General features: G+C 42.4%; 1 protein-coding gene across 2 annotated transcripts in view; it reads right to left on the reverse strand.

Moving 5' to 3' along the window:
- Positions 1-255: 255 nt before the first annotated feature.
- tln2b (talin 2b) overlaps positions 256-18,003 on the reverse strand; it is a 73,815-nt gene continuing 56,067 nt past the window's right edge. For both annotated transcript variants that reach the window (XM_079346148.1, XM_079346147.1), the window contains exons 38-57: positions 17,028-17,160; positions 16,796-16,897; positions 16,519-16,689; positions 16,074-16,220; positions 14,566-14,667; positions 14,302-14,421; positions 13,474-13,620; positions 12,389-12,555; positions 11,845-12,028; positions 10,730-10,855; positions 9,280-9,396; positions 8,720-8,905; positions 8,177-8,284; positions 7,316-7,421; positions 5,860-5,984; positions 3,564-3,689; positions 3,397-3,459; positions 3,130-3,312; positions 2,899-3,024; positions 256-2,417 (exon numbers count right to left, since the gene is read on the reverse strand). In XM_079346148.1, coding sequence (XP_079202274.1) covers positions 2,289-2,417; positions 2,899-3,024; positions 3,130-3,312; positions 3,397-3,459; positions 3,564-3,689; positions 5,860-5,984; positions 7,316-7,421; positions 8,177-8,284; positions 8,720-8,905; positions 9,280-9,396; positions 10,730-10,855; positions 11,845-12,028; positions 12,389-12,555; positions 13,474-13,620; positions 14,302-14,421; positions 14,566-14,667; positions 16,074-16,220; positions 16,519-16,689; positions 16,796-16,897; positions 17,028-17,160 — 2,668 coding nt within the window. In that variant the 3' untranslated portion in view covers positions 256-2,288. The remainder of the gene's footprint in view (positions 2,418-2,898; positions 3,025-3,129; positions 3,313-3,396; positions 3,460-3,563; positions 3,690-5,859; positions 5,985-7,315; positions 7,422-8,176; positions 8,285-8,719; positions 8,906-9,279; positions 9,397-10,729; positions 10,856-11,844; positions 12,029-12,388; positions 12,556-13,473; positions 13,621-14,301; positions 14,422-14,565; positions 14,668-16,073; positions 16,221-16,518; positions 16,690-16,795; positions 16,898-17,027; positions 17,161-18,003) is intronic.

The raw sequence follows: 18,003 nt of genomic DNA on the forward strand, positions 1-18,003 counted from the left end.
TCTGTGAAACAGCAGAAAAAAATCACATTCAGTATGTCCATATTTGGCCCGTCCACCTTTGCCAATCTTTCCACTAGAGTAGAACATTTTCTCCAAACATCCTCTAACCCCTCTGACTGAACTATGAAGGGTAACACTGACATCTGCTGGCAAGAATGCACACAATCTTTCTACTACAGACATCTCCTTCGACAACATGCATTGTGTATGAAAACGTTTTGTTTTTTTGAAAAAACAATTCTTAAAAAGGGCTGGTTGTTTGAAACTCTTTTATTTTTGGTGAATACAAAAAATACTTTTGTGACCAGATAAATATAATACATACAGCATAAAATCATAAAACTGACGCAGTCTGTCAAAGAAAGCACAATACCTATTTAGAACAGAGCTAGTAACTTTTTTCTATTTCCGTTAGTACTCGCACAACTCAGTTAGACAATATATTTTAGAGTAATCCTAACATTTAATGACAAAAACATAATATAGTGGTTAGACAATGAAACAAGGAAGTTTTTAGTCCGGCTTTTAAGAGGGACTTGGCATACTGTTTCAACAATTTCTTAACTTCACAAACAAATTGCCACATGCTCATGGAATGCAGTCTAGTGTTAGTCTTCCAATATGGTCTTTAAATCCTAAGGTGTCCACACATGCCCTTTAATATCAGCATTATAACGTTGTAGGCAAGTAGGCCACCTGCCAAGGCATTGTATTGTATGGCAAAGGACTAGATGACAGTTTATTAAGACCCCAGCGGGGATAAGACTGGCATAATGTTCTGATCCATAGAGGACAAGGCTCAGGCTCCCACCCGACCTGATTTCCAGCTGCTTGCAGGGCAGACTCAAGTAAGGCACTATTAAAGGATGCAGTCCAGACACTGGCTTGGACAGACTGAGGAGATGAACTGAGTAACATGTCCAATATATATATTACACATTAATATACTAAAAGGAACAAACAAATCCTTGAATTAGTTTCCTCTATTCATTTTCCTTCGAGTTTTCAGGAGAAAATCCTACATGTACTGGAAGCTTCATATTGCCTTCTTTAGTGCTAGACTTCAGTGCATTACATATGCTCAATTCATTAAGAGCCCAAATACTATTCACACATCGCATCTTACAACAGCAAAGAGTGTCATCATTACCCTTAAAGAAAAATTAAGTGTCATGTATTGCTATAGGCGGTCAGTCTAAAGTAAAAATGCCTTTACCGTAACGGGGCAGTGTCTGGTGGAGAATAACTGTTTCTATGTGCGTGGCTGTGTGACTGTGTGTACAGTGCAATGTGGGGTACCCAAACTAAATCTGGCCAGTGTTAATAGAGAAATCAAAACACAGAACACAACAAGAGATAACAAACATGACACAGTATGTAAACATAGAGTCCTTACACTGCTCTGTGTACACAGGGGAAGTGACAAAATGCACAAGCAGCATGACGTATTTGGTCACATATACGGTAGTCCAGATTCTTTGACAGATTACAACTGTCCGCTCTTTGAGAACAACTCGCTTCTCAAACCAAAAAAAAAAAAAAAATCAGTCAACAATAAATATCTTTCTTTAATTTGATTTTTGGACATTTAGTCCAACCAGAGCTACTCATTGTTTGGCATCAAGTGGATCAAAAAAAACTAGATTAACCAGAGGGATCTGCAGCAAACCACATTTTCACATTTTTATAGTAAAATACAAGTGCCTTTCCACTCTACACTACTCTATTGGTTAGTAGCATCATTGATATGTATAGACATGATGGTGCATGCAAGCCAGTGGTGAAATGAAGCACCCCCCTCACTCAGACCTTGTTATTAACCCCTTTGAGGTTTTTCATTAAGAGTACAAGCTATGGACCCTTTGTTTGCTCTTGCAGATGCATCATCAATTTCTTTCCAATTGCTCTAAACCTTCAACAATTATAAAACATTCAGTAATAATCGAGGAGTTTCTGCATGTTCAACATCTCTGATTCATGATTGTAACAGTCACTCGCAAAGTAAAGATACGTTTATCATACAGCGTTATCCTCAACCTCCTCGTTGTTTAACTTCCTACTGTCAAAGCCACTCACTGACTAATACACACACACACGTCACACACACACTTACACACACACGTACACTACAGAGCACAGGCACTTGTTTTTCTCACCAAACAGGCCTGTTTCAAGTGCAGTATATTCTTCGGATATATGAGAGTAAAGCAGCCAATCGTACATCGGCAACGTCGTCACACACCAAGAGGGTCTCATTGGCTCGGCGCACATCGTGCCAGCCCAGCCAATCAACCTTCGTCTTCCCTCAGCTCGCTAGGCAGGAACTTGTACTGCTGCTGGCGGATCTGAGCCAGTTTCTTACGCGCTTCCTCCAGCTCTCGCTCCTTCCTCAGCATCTCCTCCTGAGCCGCGATGATCTGAGGACAGAGGGAACAGCTGACAGAAAATGTGCCTTCTACTCTTCCTAATCCCTGTGGATAGCTCAGCAGCACAGTACTCTCAGAGCAAACTATAAATCTTGAGCACAAAAAGTGGAGAAAAATCCAGGAAACACAATCGTAGAGTGAAAAAAGTGGCTTATGGTTTGTTGGATTAAACAAAGCGTTATTATCCACCTCTGAAATAAGAACCCTTGCTCTTTAATTCACATCTCTGCAAAGATAGAAGGAGGCGAGTTTTGAAGTCTTGTGAGATGTGAAGTTTAGCATCTGTGGGTGTGGGGGCTTTGAAATGCAGCTGATGGGCTGCTCATCTACAGCAGCTCATCACGGCTTCTGAGAAATAGCTGTGGCATTTTGGCACATCCACGAGAGGCGCAAACATGCAGTGAAAAGGGCAAACCACACAACAGGATGGATTTATTTTCCAGGTCTCGAATCTTCAAGGATTTTATCTCACCTGAGCTATGCCGCCAACAAATTTGGTTTTCACCACCACACTGTCATCGTCGGTCTTGTCAAATGCGGCTTTCTGAGCTGCCTTCACCAGGTTGTCTGAGGCGCGCTTCACCGCGTTTCCAGCAGCCTTTAAACAGATAATGTACAGAAGCAAGCAACACAAATCATTCATGGCAAGCATTCATAGTAAATGAATAAAAAACACAAACAGAAAATGGGTCTTTGACGTCACCTGTAGTCTCCTCATGGCTTCAGAGTCCTGGTCAGCCTTCACCTTGCAGGCCACCAGCAGCTGAGCTGTGGAGGCAGCGACCTGTTTGGCTGAACAGATGAGCTTCTCCTCGCTGGCGTGGCCCTGCACTGAGGCATTCGCCGCCTCACACAGGCTACTTGTTGCTGTTGCTACCATACGAGCCTACAGCGAGTAATATTTAACACATGCTTCTTGGTTAAATTGTACATTTTTGTTAATAATAAAACAGTTAGGATGGGAACTTACAGCTGATATGAGACCCTGGGACCACTGACCATCATCCACTGCATTGGCTAGATTGGATCCCACCTGAGATGGACATTGAAAAAGAGACATCATTTTTTGTTGTTGTTTTACACGAGTAATAATGGATCAAATGTTAGCTGCCTGTCTGTGTAGGTGTATCGACTGACCTTGCCTTGGGCCACCAGCTCCCTCTGAGCTGCTGATGCAGATTTAACGAGAGCGCTAGTTGCTGCAGCTATGGATTTAGCTGCTTCTAAGATCTGCTCCTCAAAATCCAGAGTCTCGTCTGCCTGCTGAAAGTTAACAAACACGTAAAAAATTAGAACTTATCACGAGGATTTCTGCAATAAAAAAAGTTATATTTACATTCAGAGAGGATAAAAAAAAGTAGTGAAGCGGTCGAGAAAAAGTTTATTGTCTGGGTAGCTACTTTCTAGAGCTTTAGCTACAGTGTAGCATTTAAACATGACTTTCGAATAACACATTAAGGAATGACTATTCCTCAGTGACAGCAGAATGGAATCTATCTAAGACAGGGGTGCCCAATCCTGGTCCTCGAGAGGCCACTATCCTGCATGTTTTAGATGTCTCCCTCTTCCAACACACCTGGTTCAAATGATCAGGATCGTTATCAGGCTTCTGCAGAGCTTGATGATGAGACAATCATTTGAATCAGGCGTGTTGGAAGAGGGAGACATCTAAAACATGCAGGATAGTGGCCCTCAAGGACCAGGATTGGGCACCCCTGATCTAAGATGTCTTGATTCCCAAACCTAAATTAAAATCCATTACAACACTCACACTGACAGTTTACAAACGGGGCCGTCTCTGCCCATTGACCACAGAGGTCCATAAACAACATAAGGCACACGTGGCTGGAGACAGGGCGGGACACTGTAGGAATATGTTTGATATATAGTTGGACTGAATAACAACCTAATATATCAAACATATCAGACAGAGCCCTGCAGAGAAGGCTTCCAGGTCTACAACGGCTCAGAGAAGAAGGGAAGGAGGGCAAGGAAGCATGCTGGGAGCTGGAGAGGCCTCCCTCTGTAAAGGGTGGGAGGGATGAAGGAGCAGAGAGGAGAGGGAGAAACGAGGAGGAAGACAAACCATCCAACCTGTTTCAGACAAATACATTCAACCCAAATGACTGTTTGAATCTGAAGGCTATTTTACACACTACAGCTGCCTTTAAGCTTCTGAGAGTTTTTTTTTCTCAATGTTGCGATCAACTTAGAAAAAAAATACATCTTGGCATGACATTTTCTTAAAGTACATTTTCTGGCTGCATTTATGCATTTAGAGTTTATTTGTACCAATAGATTTCTTTAGAACACAGATTATGTATAGATAAGGGGAGGGGCATGGTGCAAAACAAAATGTGTTCTTAAGAGGGGGAAAATGAAATAAAACACAACACCCCTGTCTAAATGCTTTTTGGCTTGCTTCCTGTACGATCACTAGAGGGAGACACTGATCTCTAAAAGAGGAGTCTTAAACTCACTAATCCCCTCTGAAAACCATGAGGGACCTCCTAAATGCAGGTTGTAGTTGTTGGATTAAAGTACGAGACTGAGCTTCATTGTTTGTTTTTTTATTCAAACATACTTTTCTTCACTTCACACAGGCAGAGGGTTTGACAGACAGTCACCTTGTGCAGAGGAAAAGGGATAGAAAAGAAGGGAAGCACTACAGGCACAGAGGGAACAGCACCAGGGTCCAACTATCCAGTCTCCAGAAACACACAACACAATCATGCCGTATTAGACCACACATAAGAACACACAAAACAACATAGATGTCACTTCTCTTTTTAAGCTCTGCCATCTCACATCTTCACCTTTTTTCTCTGCACATGATTTGGTCAAGTTGTTTTGTTTTTTGAGGCAACACTGCGGCATGGGGTGTGTGTGTGTGTGTGTGTGTGTGGGGGGGGGGGGGGGGGGGGGGGGGGTGACTAAGAAGCAGAAAACAGCCTCCCCCTCAGTTTAGTTAAGCAATGAGGAACACTGCAATAAAACAAAGGATATACATTCAATAACGGAGAGGGGGTTGTCTTCCTGAAAAGGTCACAAAAGTTCATCCCTCATTTGAACTGGTTCCAATGTAAGCTTGAGGACTCAGCTGTGTAATTGCGTCTCCAGGCAACACGACTCAAAATAATGTTCAAAAGTGCCTTTGAAGAAAGTTTTCCAGAGCATCATATGTAGACTCACTGGACCAGCTGTCTGAGTCAACATGATACGTGCAACACAGAAACTTCCCCCCCCCCTGCTTTAATGATATTGTGATAGCTGCTCAGTCACTGAAAAAAGATGACACCACTTCAAAGTCAGTGTCACCTTTTCCTACCTCTGGCCCACACGGTCTCCCTGCCGATTAATCGCAAAAAAGGAAAAAAGAAAGCGCTGTGCGTAGGTTTGTGTGGGTGGAAAGGGTTGTGAGGGGCACTTGTACCTTAGGTTTGGCTCTGGGTTTCAGCTGCTCTAGTTTCTTGGCTGCAGCTTCAATGGATGCTGCTGCTCCGAGGAGCTCGGTCTCAGCGATGACAGTGGGGTCCTCGGGGTCCACATACTCTGATCCTGAAAGTTAACATCACAAACAGACCTTGGTTATTGCTTACTGTTCTTGCACAAGCACACAATCCAAATACCAACACCCACAAAGAGAATGTTTTTCATGCGCCACTTTTCATGCACTTGCAAAGACAATCTAGACAAAATTGAGATGCAAAATCCCAAAAGAACCGTTTGCAGAATGACTGTTATGGCTCAAAGTTAAATAAGATAAAGTCAAAGTTTGAAGAAATGCACATTTGGTGGATCATTGTCTTTTTATAGGTTTTTAAGTGTCCTATAAAACGGAGAACGGGGAACAGCTTGGTAAAGCAGATGGAACAATGTTTTCATAGATTACGTTGAGCTCTGGGGAAATCTGTTCTGCCCCCCCCCCCCCGCCCGAACCCTCCACCCCCCATGCTGTCCACTCCTCTAACCCCCCTTTGACTCTTATGAAAGGTGATCCGGGGGAACAAACACACCACATCCCACTTACCTCCATCTGAGGCAGCAAGGAAAGAGAGAGAGAGAGAGAGAGAGAGAGAGAGAGAGAGAGAGAGAGAGAGAGAGAGAGAGAGAGAGAGAGAGAGAGAGCACATGGGACATTAGAGAGGTGAAGTGGATAACCCCACTGGGTCTCGGGTTATATACTGGAATCTAATTCCCGATCCAAACAAAATCTATTACTGCTGTCAGATGCAGCAGTGCTTCTTCGAGAGGAGAACAGTCTGGTATGATTGTGTCATAACTTTTCTTCGATGGTGCGCTTGGAAACCTTCGCACAGCAATCACTCTGTCATAAGGTTTCAATATTCCAAAGTGATTTTCCTGACCTATCTTTACTACTGATGCAGACAGGTTCGGTAGCTTGACTCAATAACATCATAATATTATTCATTGGAGAGGATTAAGACTCTTTTGACTAATCTCTGCTATCTCTACAATCCTGTCATTTTTATGTTTTATAAAATTGAGTTGGCTCCCGATGGGAATCCCTTTTTTAAAACAATTCTGCAAATTCAGCTCACCCAGTTTAACCCTGCAGTGGCTATAATGTGTCTCACTCTGCTGTTATTTTAAATATATAATCTGCTGCCAACAACGACTGGGCCGGATACAAGCCTCTGTTAAGTTCATCTCTACGTATAAAACAACTGTATAATGAGGTGCCATGAATGCTCGAAATACAAGATATACACAGCTTCCATGTGTGTAAAACGGTCCATTGAATCCAGGTAGTCATGGGGGGGGGGGGACATTTGGAAACTTCCCGTTGTCAAGCTTAACTTCAGTTTGCATGCATTGTGCAAGAGTGTGTGACAGTGTGTATCAGCAACACGTGTGCGGTGCGTCACCTTTCATAGCCTCGGCTGTCTGGACCAGCTCCGTCACACACGCGGCCACATGCTTTGAGTGCGCGGCCAGCTGCTGCTTCTGCTCGGGGACGGGCTTCTGCAGCACCTGAAAACACAAGAGCCCAACACATTCTTTCACATGTCCGCCCCTCGAAGCGCGAAGCAGTAAATGTAAAGGAAAAGACGTAAACGAGACTTAAAAGACTTGTTACTTCATCATATTCCGGAAAAGATTGACATCGCTACACGCACATGGCTGAAATCAACGTGCATGCCGCAGGAACTTCATGAACTTTTAATGCATGTAGGAAAATGGAGCAACTGAATACACTGATTATACGTCGTCACATGACGAGCTATTTTCAGCTTTGACATTAAATGAAAATAAATTTGTGTGGATTAATATGCAGATTTATGTAACAAGAGTCTGGGGGATTAAATCTCATTTTCTGAAGGGGGTAAACTGCTGTGTAAGATATGAAAAATATTTCATTTAAGATGGATGTTTCCACAGACAGAGACGGTCTATTTAGGTTTTTTAACGAGTGCAAAATAGTGAATTATTTATCTAAACTAAATAGACATTTGGATAAGAAAACAATGACGAGTGACCCAGAGCTGCAGGGTCACTCACTTTTGAGCTACATATTTTCTATTGCATGGAAGATTTTATTATTTTGTTTTTGGTGTTGCTGTGTTATCATTTTTCGACGTGGACAATCATTAGCCTCGTTTTACAGCAGGACTTTCATCCAACAGATAAGACCTCATTTTTTAGTTAATACTAGGATCCGCTCTTCTATAATGTTGCTACACACACACGCACGCACACACACTGACACACGACTGTCACATTAATACCTGCAGCACTTGCTCCAGAAGGTTGATGTATCCGGTGGTGCACTCGATGCCGTACTGCAGGGCCTTACTCCTCTGTTCATTGCTCACCTCTGGGTGATGAGCTGCTTGCTGAGGAAGCAAAGTTTGAAAAGACATTCAAAAAAAAAGTAAAGACGAAAATGTCTCCTGCAAGAAAATGAAGACATATAATAGAAAGAGGATAAACTGTCCAATTTCAGGAGTAAACTTTTATCATTTTACGTGTGTGTAAATGAACACGTGCTTATTTATTCTAAATTACAATATTCATTTATCATTCGTTTGTTAGACCTTAAGCTTACACGACAGTTCCTTCCGTTTCTGTCTTGTCACAAGAGCTCAAGAGTCACTGAAGGACATCCTGACTGATGCTCGACTGCACGACTTTGAAAAGTGACTGAGTCACTCGCAGCTCGTGGGAGCAGCCATAAAGTAGACGAGGCTCTAATGTCCTCTCTGCTCTCAGCAGTGCAGCCTGTGATGTCTGTGTGAGGCCTGCTCTGACAGGGCGATGTGGATTAGCACCTTGCAGGTAGTCAGCATATCAGAGATGGCTTTGCGGCTCAGGTTGGCAGTGGCGATCACGTCGTCCTGCTGAGCGGAGTTGCCAGCGGCCACTGCTTTGGCCGTTGCTGCGGTGATGCCCTTTGTCATGCGGATGAACTCCTCAGGGGTGGTGGACTTTTCCGGGACGTCCTTTGACTGGAACACCTGACAGGATCAGGTCCCACAGTCACAGGCAGTTAGATACAGGTAGGACAATGGCTAAGATATAATTATATAGATGGGAAACACAGAGAAGTGAAATACAGAGAACACACAGTTTGAGATCTTTCAATCAAGATTAACAGAAAATTACAACCAAAAAAGGTCTGAACTATTTGTCTTCGTCTAGCTGTCCATTTAACTCTGACCCTAAACGCGGGTCACAAATAATACATTGAGAAAAACAAACAAAATGTTCTACATTTGTGTTCAGAGAAATAGACAAAGATATTGCTGTCCCTCTTGGAGCCACGTTTGCAAAGAGACTGTGTCTCATCAACTGACTCCCAAAAGACCATAAAGAAGAGATTTGTCCTTACTGTCAGCTCCTGCTTGATGCACTCAATGGTCGCCTCCAGCGCCCTGGTCCCACGAGTTGCTTCATCCTCCACTGCCTTCACTGTTTTAAGTAGAGACGTCACGTTGGTCACCATGACCTGTCAGAGAAAGGGAGAATAATGAGGCTCACAGCTTAACCAGGAGGTGGAGCTCTTCCTCCTCGGATTACAAAACAAATAGCACAGAATGATTCCTACTTTCCCTTCACTGATTTCATTACAGTGAATAATAGTTACATGTGTAAAATGTGCTTATCGAAAGAAAATTATAGACGCGAGCTGCAGAAGAAAGAAAGACAGAGGGATATATTTCAAACTAAAAGAGGGTGATTTAACTCTTGTATTACAGTAAATGACTTGCACACAGGAAAGAAAGAAAACATTAAAGTTGTATTCACAACAACACACATTCTGTTCCCTTCCGTCTGTGCCACATTCAGCCAAGTGTTCAGTGTGAGGTTAGAAATTTGAGCACCATGATCGGCAGGAGTTTGAGAGGGTCCAGTTTGGAGGTCACCATATGTTGGAGGAACAGAGACAATCTGTCAACATAACCAGGTCCATGGGTGGCCCTAATTCCATTTAGATGAGACAACACGAGCTACCCCCATGCAGCAGTTAAGAGTCCCAATATGAGTTTGAGATGAAAGTAAAAAAAACAAACCCCAAAAAAACAATATTCTGATTTTTGCAGAAGACAAACATGAGGCTCTCTATCACTAAAATTAAACTTGGTTTCTCTACTGCGGCGACCACAGCTGCTCCCAGGTTGGATTTTGTAAATCACAACTTAGCTTCTCTTATCATTTCTGTCTTTACATATCTCCATAGTATGCTGCTTCTGCATGTCTGAATGTTCTCAAAGATACTGCCTCCTGATTGAGCTTTTATTTTTTCACCTTTAAAGTTTATTTCTGATAGATAGGGTTCCTTGTACATACAGTATCAGTGTTTTTCAGCTGTACAAATAAAACTGACTTGACATGATAAAAAGAATTCTTAAACCGAGCGTTACTTGAAGCTTTGGCCTGATCAGTAAAAAAAACCTGCACTGCTGTTGTGCCTCAACCATCCCAAAACAGAAAGTCATGTAGTTAAAAATAGTTCTGTGAACCAAACCACACACACACACACACACACACACACACTATACATCAGAGTGATGGGTCTAGTCCCACATACAACAGATATGACAGGCTGAAAGAGAGAATACCTCTCAAACACTGATAGGAGCTGTCATATCATTCTTTTGAGAATGCTTACAAGGCGTCAAACTAAACATAGCACTGATACAAAGGGAACATTTGTAGATCTACATGCTCTGTCCCCTCACACAGGAACATCACTCCATTATAAATCAGACACTCAGGTGCTGATACAAATACACAGCTTATAACAGATATGACTTTTATCGAGCGCTCTGTTCCTTTACCTTGGCAGCGCCCTTCAGTTGGTACATGGACGGGTCGTCGGCCGACTTCCCCGCAGCACATTTAGTGGCTCCGATGAGTTCTGCCAGAGCCTTGGCCACATCCCTCACTGCGTTTATCAGGACGACCTGAGGAGACAGATGCTGGTATCAGTACGGCACAATGGTTATGAGTATAGGTTTATCAGCGGCACCCTGGGGAGAGGATTTAACAGTGGAGGCCTTATCACTACCGCCTCGTCATGAAAGTACAGGCTCAGTGGAGGGCTGAGACGGAGGCATACACACACGGGAGAGAGGAGACACTGTGTTTATCAGAGGAAACAATAATTACAAAAGGATTCAAACACAGTTTGGATAAAATGATAGAAGACCATCATTGAAGATAAGTAATGCTATAAAACAGACGATGATGGGTTTAAATAGCCAGTTACAGGCATTTGTAACTTCAATAATAGTAAAATTAAGATTAATAACATAAATGGGAAAATGTAATGTATCAGTGAAAAAAAAGAAAGAAATCCATTTGATGAAAATAATATTAGAGTGAAGGTGAAATAAAAACTGTGAAAACATAGGGCTGAAAATGTTGTCTTTAATATAAGGTCCTTAGTGTTAAAGATATAATATGCAACTTTAAAATATAGCAGATTTAAAATATACCCGCCCTAATATATCCTTATGTTATCACTTTTAAAAAAAAGAGTCAAACTCTGTCTCGTCCACAGGACGGCGATTCCTCCAGCTTGTTTATGATTGACTCAGAGGCTCAAACATGTTTCCTACATGTTTTTTTCATGTGATCTCCTCCCTGTCTAACCGCCACCATGTGCCACTATAAACAGGAACTCTGTTTGTAGAGGCATAATGACAGACTATCATTGCAAGAGTACATCTGTAGGAGACCTTTTTGAACCAAAGACCGAAACACCTTTTTCAGTCTCAAATAGTCATGCAAAAATTAGAACCAAATCCTCTTTGGGCTGCATATCAGCTTTAAGATCAGTTCAGCTGCACTCTGTCAGCACAGGAAGGGAGGGCTGTAGAAGGAGGGGAGGCGGTGAGATTGTTTTGGTTCTATATCATTATATCTTTAATGTATTCAACTTTTTCTTCACCTGTGTCTCAGGGTCCTCAGAGCCCATGCTGGTCGCTCCCAGTTTGACCACCTCTGTGAGCTGGGTGATGGTCTTGGCTGAGGACTGAGCAGCCTGGGCCAGCTTCTCCTGGCTGGATGCAGCTCCAGCAACCAGCAGCTTGGTGTCCTCCACCAGCGCTTTGGCTGTCTTCAAGATGCTCTCCCTGAGGGGCGAGACACAATGTGTCACAATCTGCTCCCACAGTCACACTCAAGGACAAGCAATCGAAAGGGAAGCTGTTTATTCTTCTCACAGTTTGTTTAGTGCAACACATGTTCTGTGACATACATGTTTAATGCATGTCAACATGCATTTTTTCACTGGTAAACTGCATTTCATCTGAGGGAGTCATCACAGAAAAAAAAGGAGCTCTGATGTTTAAATGTAAAAACGTATCAACTGAAATCTAACTTACTGATCTAATTTCCATTTTTTTCACACCATTAAAGTCTTTGATGACTTAAGGTTTGCTTCTCACATAACGTCGTCTCTGTTCGTTTAGTTTAGGTTACGGTTACAGCACCTGTGGTCCGCAAAAGACTCATCATTCTCTGGGTCCAGAGTTCCAGCTGAGGCGAACATGATGGTGGTGTCCAGGTCGGCGATGATGCCAGAAACAGCGCTGGCTGCTGTAATACAGGCCTGGGTGCCTTTGTTCCCTGCCTGTAGTGCTGATAGTACCAAGGAAACCTGGAACATGTGAAGCATAGCAATACACATGCAGTGAGACGCTTCAAACATGCTGTTTTCAGGGCTCAAAATATCCACAGATACTGTGTGCATTCCACATATTAAAATGATTCAACAGCAGGGTTTCTCCTTTTTATTTTCATAGGATGTTGGAAGAACCTTAGCTTTTACATGAACCATGCAGATGGCTTACTTTGTCCTTGATAGACAAATGGACAGTGGCTATCAGTCCTCAAGTTATTCAAGTTTAATATATGTACTGAATCAAATCACCGCCTGGGAGAGGAGAGACGTTTTAATGTGTGAGCTGCTGCCAGTGTCGCGGCTGGCACACATTCGTTTTCTTATTAACTGCAAAGTGTGAAGGTGGTCAGAGGATCACGTCCTGAATGACTGCAACACTAATGCAGCAAGGCACCAGTTTTTCCAATCTTACACAATGTAATTAAAACATTTATTGATTTACAGCAGAACAATTAGGCTACAACCTAAATAACTACAATACACTCCTGACAGCTACAGCTCAACTGATGTGTTTAAAGTCTTGCAGTTGCACACACATCTACTGTATGTAATGTATCAATTCTATGTAATGTATCACTTAATTTTATATATATATATATATATATATATATACACACACACACACACACACACACACACACACACACAGACATAGGGTTTGGCACAGGTGGAAATAATCTGTACATATACAGAAAGGCAGACAGATAGACAGATATGTGCGACTTTACTGAATGAGGCATTTTCATAAAAATGCCACTGCTGAGCAAAAGCTGCTTTCCAAACTTTCGACTGCAAAGATGGCAAGTTGTGAGAACAAAAATAGACTTTTCAAGCTCAACATTTCCTTCTGTGGAAGTACAAGATGCTCTATCAGTCTGTGTCCATGTAGCTTACCTTCTCTGTGACTGCACGGGCACATTCGATGAGCTCCCGTTTGGAGAAGCTGTCAGTGGGGCTGAGCTGCAGGGCTCCAGCCTTCTGGACCAGGTAGATACAGCCATGGCCCAGCTCCTGCACCCGTGTCTTTATCTGAAACCCAACCTGAAAGCACAACCAGACATCGACTCACACCATCTTCTCCTTTGTATCACTGTCCTACACAGTTACAATCATACCCTAAACTGGCACAACTCTCATCCAGCAGGTGGACGAAAGATGAATTCAGGCACCGTCGGAGAGGGGAATGCTGGCACTACCTCATTAATTGCCAGACTGAGATGCATGGGTGGGTGGTATTTCATTATAAGCATCACTGTAGGCTTTTAGGTTTATAGAGGCACAATGTCGCTATGGTAACCAGCAGGGTTTCCAGAGCCCTGTTGTATACAAGAAACTGTTAAGAGCAATGTGCTTATTAGTGAGATGTTTCCATGTACTGCTGCCCTCTGGACTACACAAAAAATCTTGAAGGGAAAGATTGTGTAGGCCTTTAGAGTAATGTATGCTGGAGGGGTAAATTACTGTTTCATCTCATACCGTCTGCAGCAGCCCTTGGTTTGGATGTCATATCAAAAAACAGCAAACATCTGCTCTGATCTGTGTGCGAGTGAATACAGCAGAAAGTGACTTTGGTAATCAGAGACCAAAAGCTTACATTTCACTCTGACATTTCAGGGGCAAATCTGCAAAGAGATATAAATCCCAATTTGTTTCAATCTATTCTAAGAGTATTCGATCCCCCCCCCCAACATACTCCATAGGACAGAGAGCAAAGCTTCTCACCTCCTCTGGCTCTGCAGTTGCTGCAGCAAGACGTCCTTGATGTGCAAGCTGTCCATAGTCCACCGTCACCTGAGAGGCAAGGCCACCGAGCTCTTCAGGGCAGGTTACAGATTTAGTCATCTGGTGGCAGAGAGAACACACATCATGTGCTGAGGCACATTAATGTTTGTCGAGCCCCACTGACAAATATTGTCAATGGAGATTGGAAAAGTAATGGAAAGCACAAATGGTAAGGCACAGACTCCAGCGCGTTAGTGCACCCACCATCTCCTGTGCAGTGATGGCGATGGCCTTGGAGAATTTGACCATGGTGGTCTGGTAGTCCACAAAGGAGCCCTCAGGTTCAGGAGGTGTTCCTTCATCCACCTGTAAAGATCAGTTATAGATCTGATAAATCATAGGGATAACATAGCCATACAATGTTTGCTTTTTAAAGCTGTTAACAATACATTTTAAATCAAGATTAACTTCTGAATTTCAATAGCTAAACACAATTCATTGATTTTTAAATTGCACGTTTAAAAATTCAATAGTTTGCATTCAAATCTGAATTTGTTGTGCTTTTATTTAGCATTGTTTCAAGAAATGGGTACTTCACTTCCTGTTTGTATACAACCCTGCTTTTATTTACAAAGAAAAAGGAACTTTTTGTTGATCGTAGGTTGTGACATCAACTTGACCTCAGAAGAAGGAACTAGCTAGAGATCGAAAAGTAAAACGTAAGTAAAAGCAAATGTATTCTTCATGCAAGGCTTCATTATGTACTCTTCTAATAGTCTATTTAAGCATTTAGAAAATAACCACAGACCACACTAAAGCCAGATTCGTGTTAATTAAATGTAGTAAAGGAATACCCAAGGCAAGATTTGTTAAAGCATCTCCATTATAGAACTTCAGCTTCGATATATTCCATCACATTTTCAACTCTCAAATGCAGATAGTGGTCCTGCAACCAGTCACAGTGCATTAGACCACAAACAATAAAAACAACACTGAGTCCGTTTAGGAAAACTATAAAGTGGCTGGAGTGGATTTTTACATCACAATAAACTAAAGAGTCAGCAACTTAGAGTGTAAAATGACCAATAAAAAGCTTGCCCTAATACCACGTCCCCTTTCTTAGCAGGTGCTTTATTCCTTGGATCGAAAAAGCCCAACTGTAGGATGATTAATTTAACAGACCCCTGCAAAGAGAAATGGAGCTTTGCAGGGAATCCCAACATTGGATGCACATCATTTGGTTACTGAAAGTATTTTTATAGTACAATTTGTTAATTGCTATATAATTTAATAACAATTAGAAAACCATTAACAAGAATAATAAACGTGGTTTATGTATGCATTTCTCTAAAGCCCTCCACTTAAAAAAAAAAGGCTAATGGAGTTTTAATCTATGAAACTAGGATGCGTTTAAATTTAGGGTAAAAAATGTAAAAGGGACAAGCAGGAAAAAATACATGAGGGCTGAGATTGAGAGTATACAGATCATCAGCAATTATTAACCGCGCTGTCAGCACGGTGACATGTCCCAGGGCAGAATGAGTGACAGCTTACATCCTCAGTGAGCTGTGATTTAAAACGTTTCTAATGAGAGTCACTGACAAGGACACACTCTGTGCACACCCACTGAGGAATTAGTCTGAGGAGGAAAAGCTCATTTTGCCTTAAGACAAATAATACAGGGAATAAGTGTCAGCCTAAAACCCATTAAAAACACCTGAGCAGACATCTCATGAGATGGTATCACACAAACATGTGTTCTCCGTACTCACCCTGCCCATGGCCTCAGCGATGGACTCCACCATTCCCCCGACCATACCCACTTCACTGGCAGCCTCGTTCAAAGTCACCATGATGTCGTCCACGGCCTCCTTCATCAGCTGGGCTGCCTCAGAGATGGCATCGTGGGTGTGGGACGCCTGGGGACACAGTCAGCTGATTAACACCTCTGTGACACTTTCTGCCAGAGGTCAATTAATCAGCTTGACACCATCTCTAGAGGGTCCCTACTGCTTGTAAGTACCCAATCCCTATCAAGGGATGCTTTTTTTTCAAATAAATTTAACACCAAGAAAAGGACTACAAAAATCTAAAAAAATGTTAAATAACTTTCAAAAGAGACCAGATGGATATAGAAGAAGGGGTAAGACAGGAACTCTTAAAAAATAGATGCATTTATTTAACATGCCAGCATCTTGAAATAAAGGCCATTAGTACCTTTGGGTTTCCTCCACCCTCCTTAGCAGCATAGAGCATCTGTAGGGCAGACTCAGACAGGGTCTTGGTCTGATCCAGGATGGTCATCTGCTGCTGGTGGTCATGCAGCTTAGAGGCCAGGCCCACTGATGCAACAACGAGTGGGTCGAAGTAACTGGCGAGCTGTGTCACCTGGGAGAAGGAGTTATAGAGAGTTATCTGAGGATGGATTGAGCTACCAGATAGATATTTTTTTTTCTTTCTTAATCCAGACGGGTATAGAGGGATATATGGTCACCTTGTGTCCCAGTTGGGCAGCTTCACCTCGGGCCGTTGTGGAGACAGGATCGATCAGATGCCCAATCTCCTGTACAGAGGATGTGAGCTGATCCTGGAGCGCCTGGTGAGTTACAGCAGCAGGAAATTATACTAGAAGTCTCAACAGAGGGCCAACAGATCCTTTCTTTCTTTTTTTTTTTTTTAGTTCTTTCTCTCAGACAAGGTAGACCTGATGGGTTACATGAACTCACTTCCATGGAGATATCATCTCTGCAGGGCAAGGTCTGTCCCACTGCAGCGAGGGATGCTTGCTCAATGTCCCGGATGCACTTATTGATGTTATCAATGGAGTAATCGCACTCCCTCTGTCCTGGCGCCTTGTCCCTATCATCAAAAAGATAAACACATACATGCCTCTCTACATTATTGGTATGTTTATAACGATCAATAATGCAATTAAAAATAAAAGCTGAAGTACCACATTTTGAGATGATTTTCCAGTTTCCTGGCAAGAGTAAGAGGAGAAATCGGACACAATATTTCTATCTGCACTCCGCAGCGAGAGCCAGTCTTATTAGGTACGCATAAAGGAGGAAAGCAAGGGAAGTAACAGATAGCCTCACTCTATCTAAAGGTCAGCTGTCCACCTACAAGTAACTCAAAAAGCTCGCTGATAAATATTTTACAAATTCTTATTGTTCTGTTTAAAACGCCGAATAAAGAATGAAAAACTTTTGGATTCATACAAGATGTTTTGCTAAGCTTGAGAAATTGGCCCCTGATCCAGCCATGAGGGCTGCAATTAATCTTTGTTCCTTTTAAAGTTTACTGCGAGCCAAGTTATAATCTAATGCATGATGTCTATTCCGGGCTGCTTTAGCTGCTTGGGGAGTAGAGTATTACGTGTGATTGGAGGACGATGATGAAGACGAAGAGAGAAGAGGGTGGGGCCCCTGCCTCTGATGAAATGTGTTTCAGATTCACCGTGGCTTATCATCTCATCTCTGCTCTATAATGGTCACTAATCTATTACAAGGCAGCGGGAATCTCGGCAGATATAAACTAATGCAGCAATTTATTGCTCAGCTGAACCGATATCGCAGAATAAGCCCTCTGGTTTCAGAAACAATTCCTCCTCCCTCCCCAGTTGTGAGCAAACTATTAGAGACTTTGATTCAGGATAATCCTACAGGAGCAGACGATGTGGCACAGGTGGAAATGATACCG

This window comes from Symphodus melops (genome assembly GCF_947650265.1).
Source record: "Symphodus melops genome assembly, chromosome: 6".
Taxonomy (NCBI): Eukaryota; Metazoa; Chordata; class Actinopteri; order Labriformes; family Labridae; genus Symphodus; species Symphodus melops.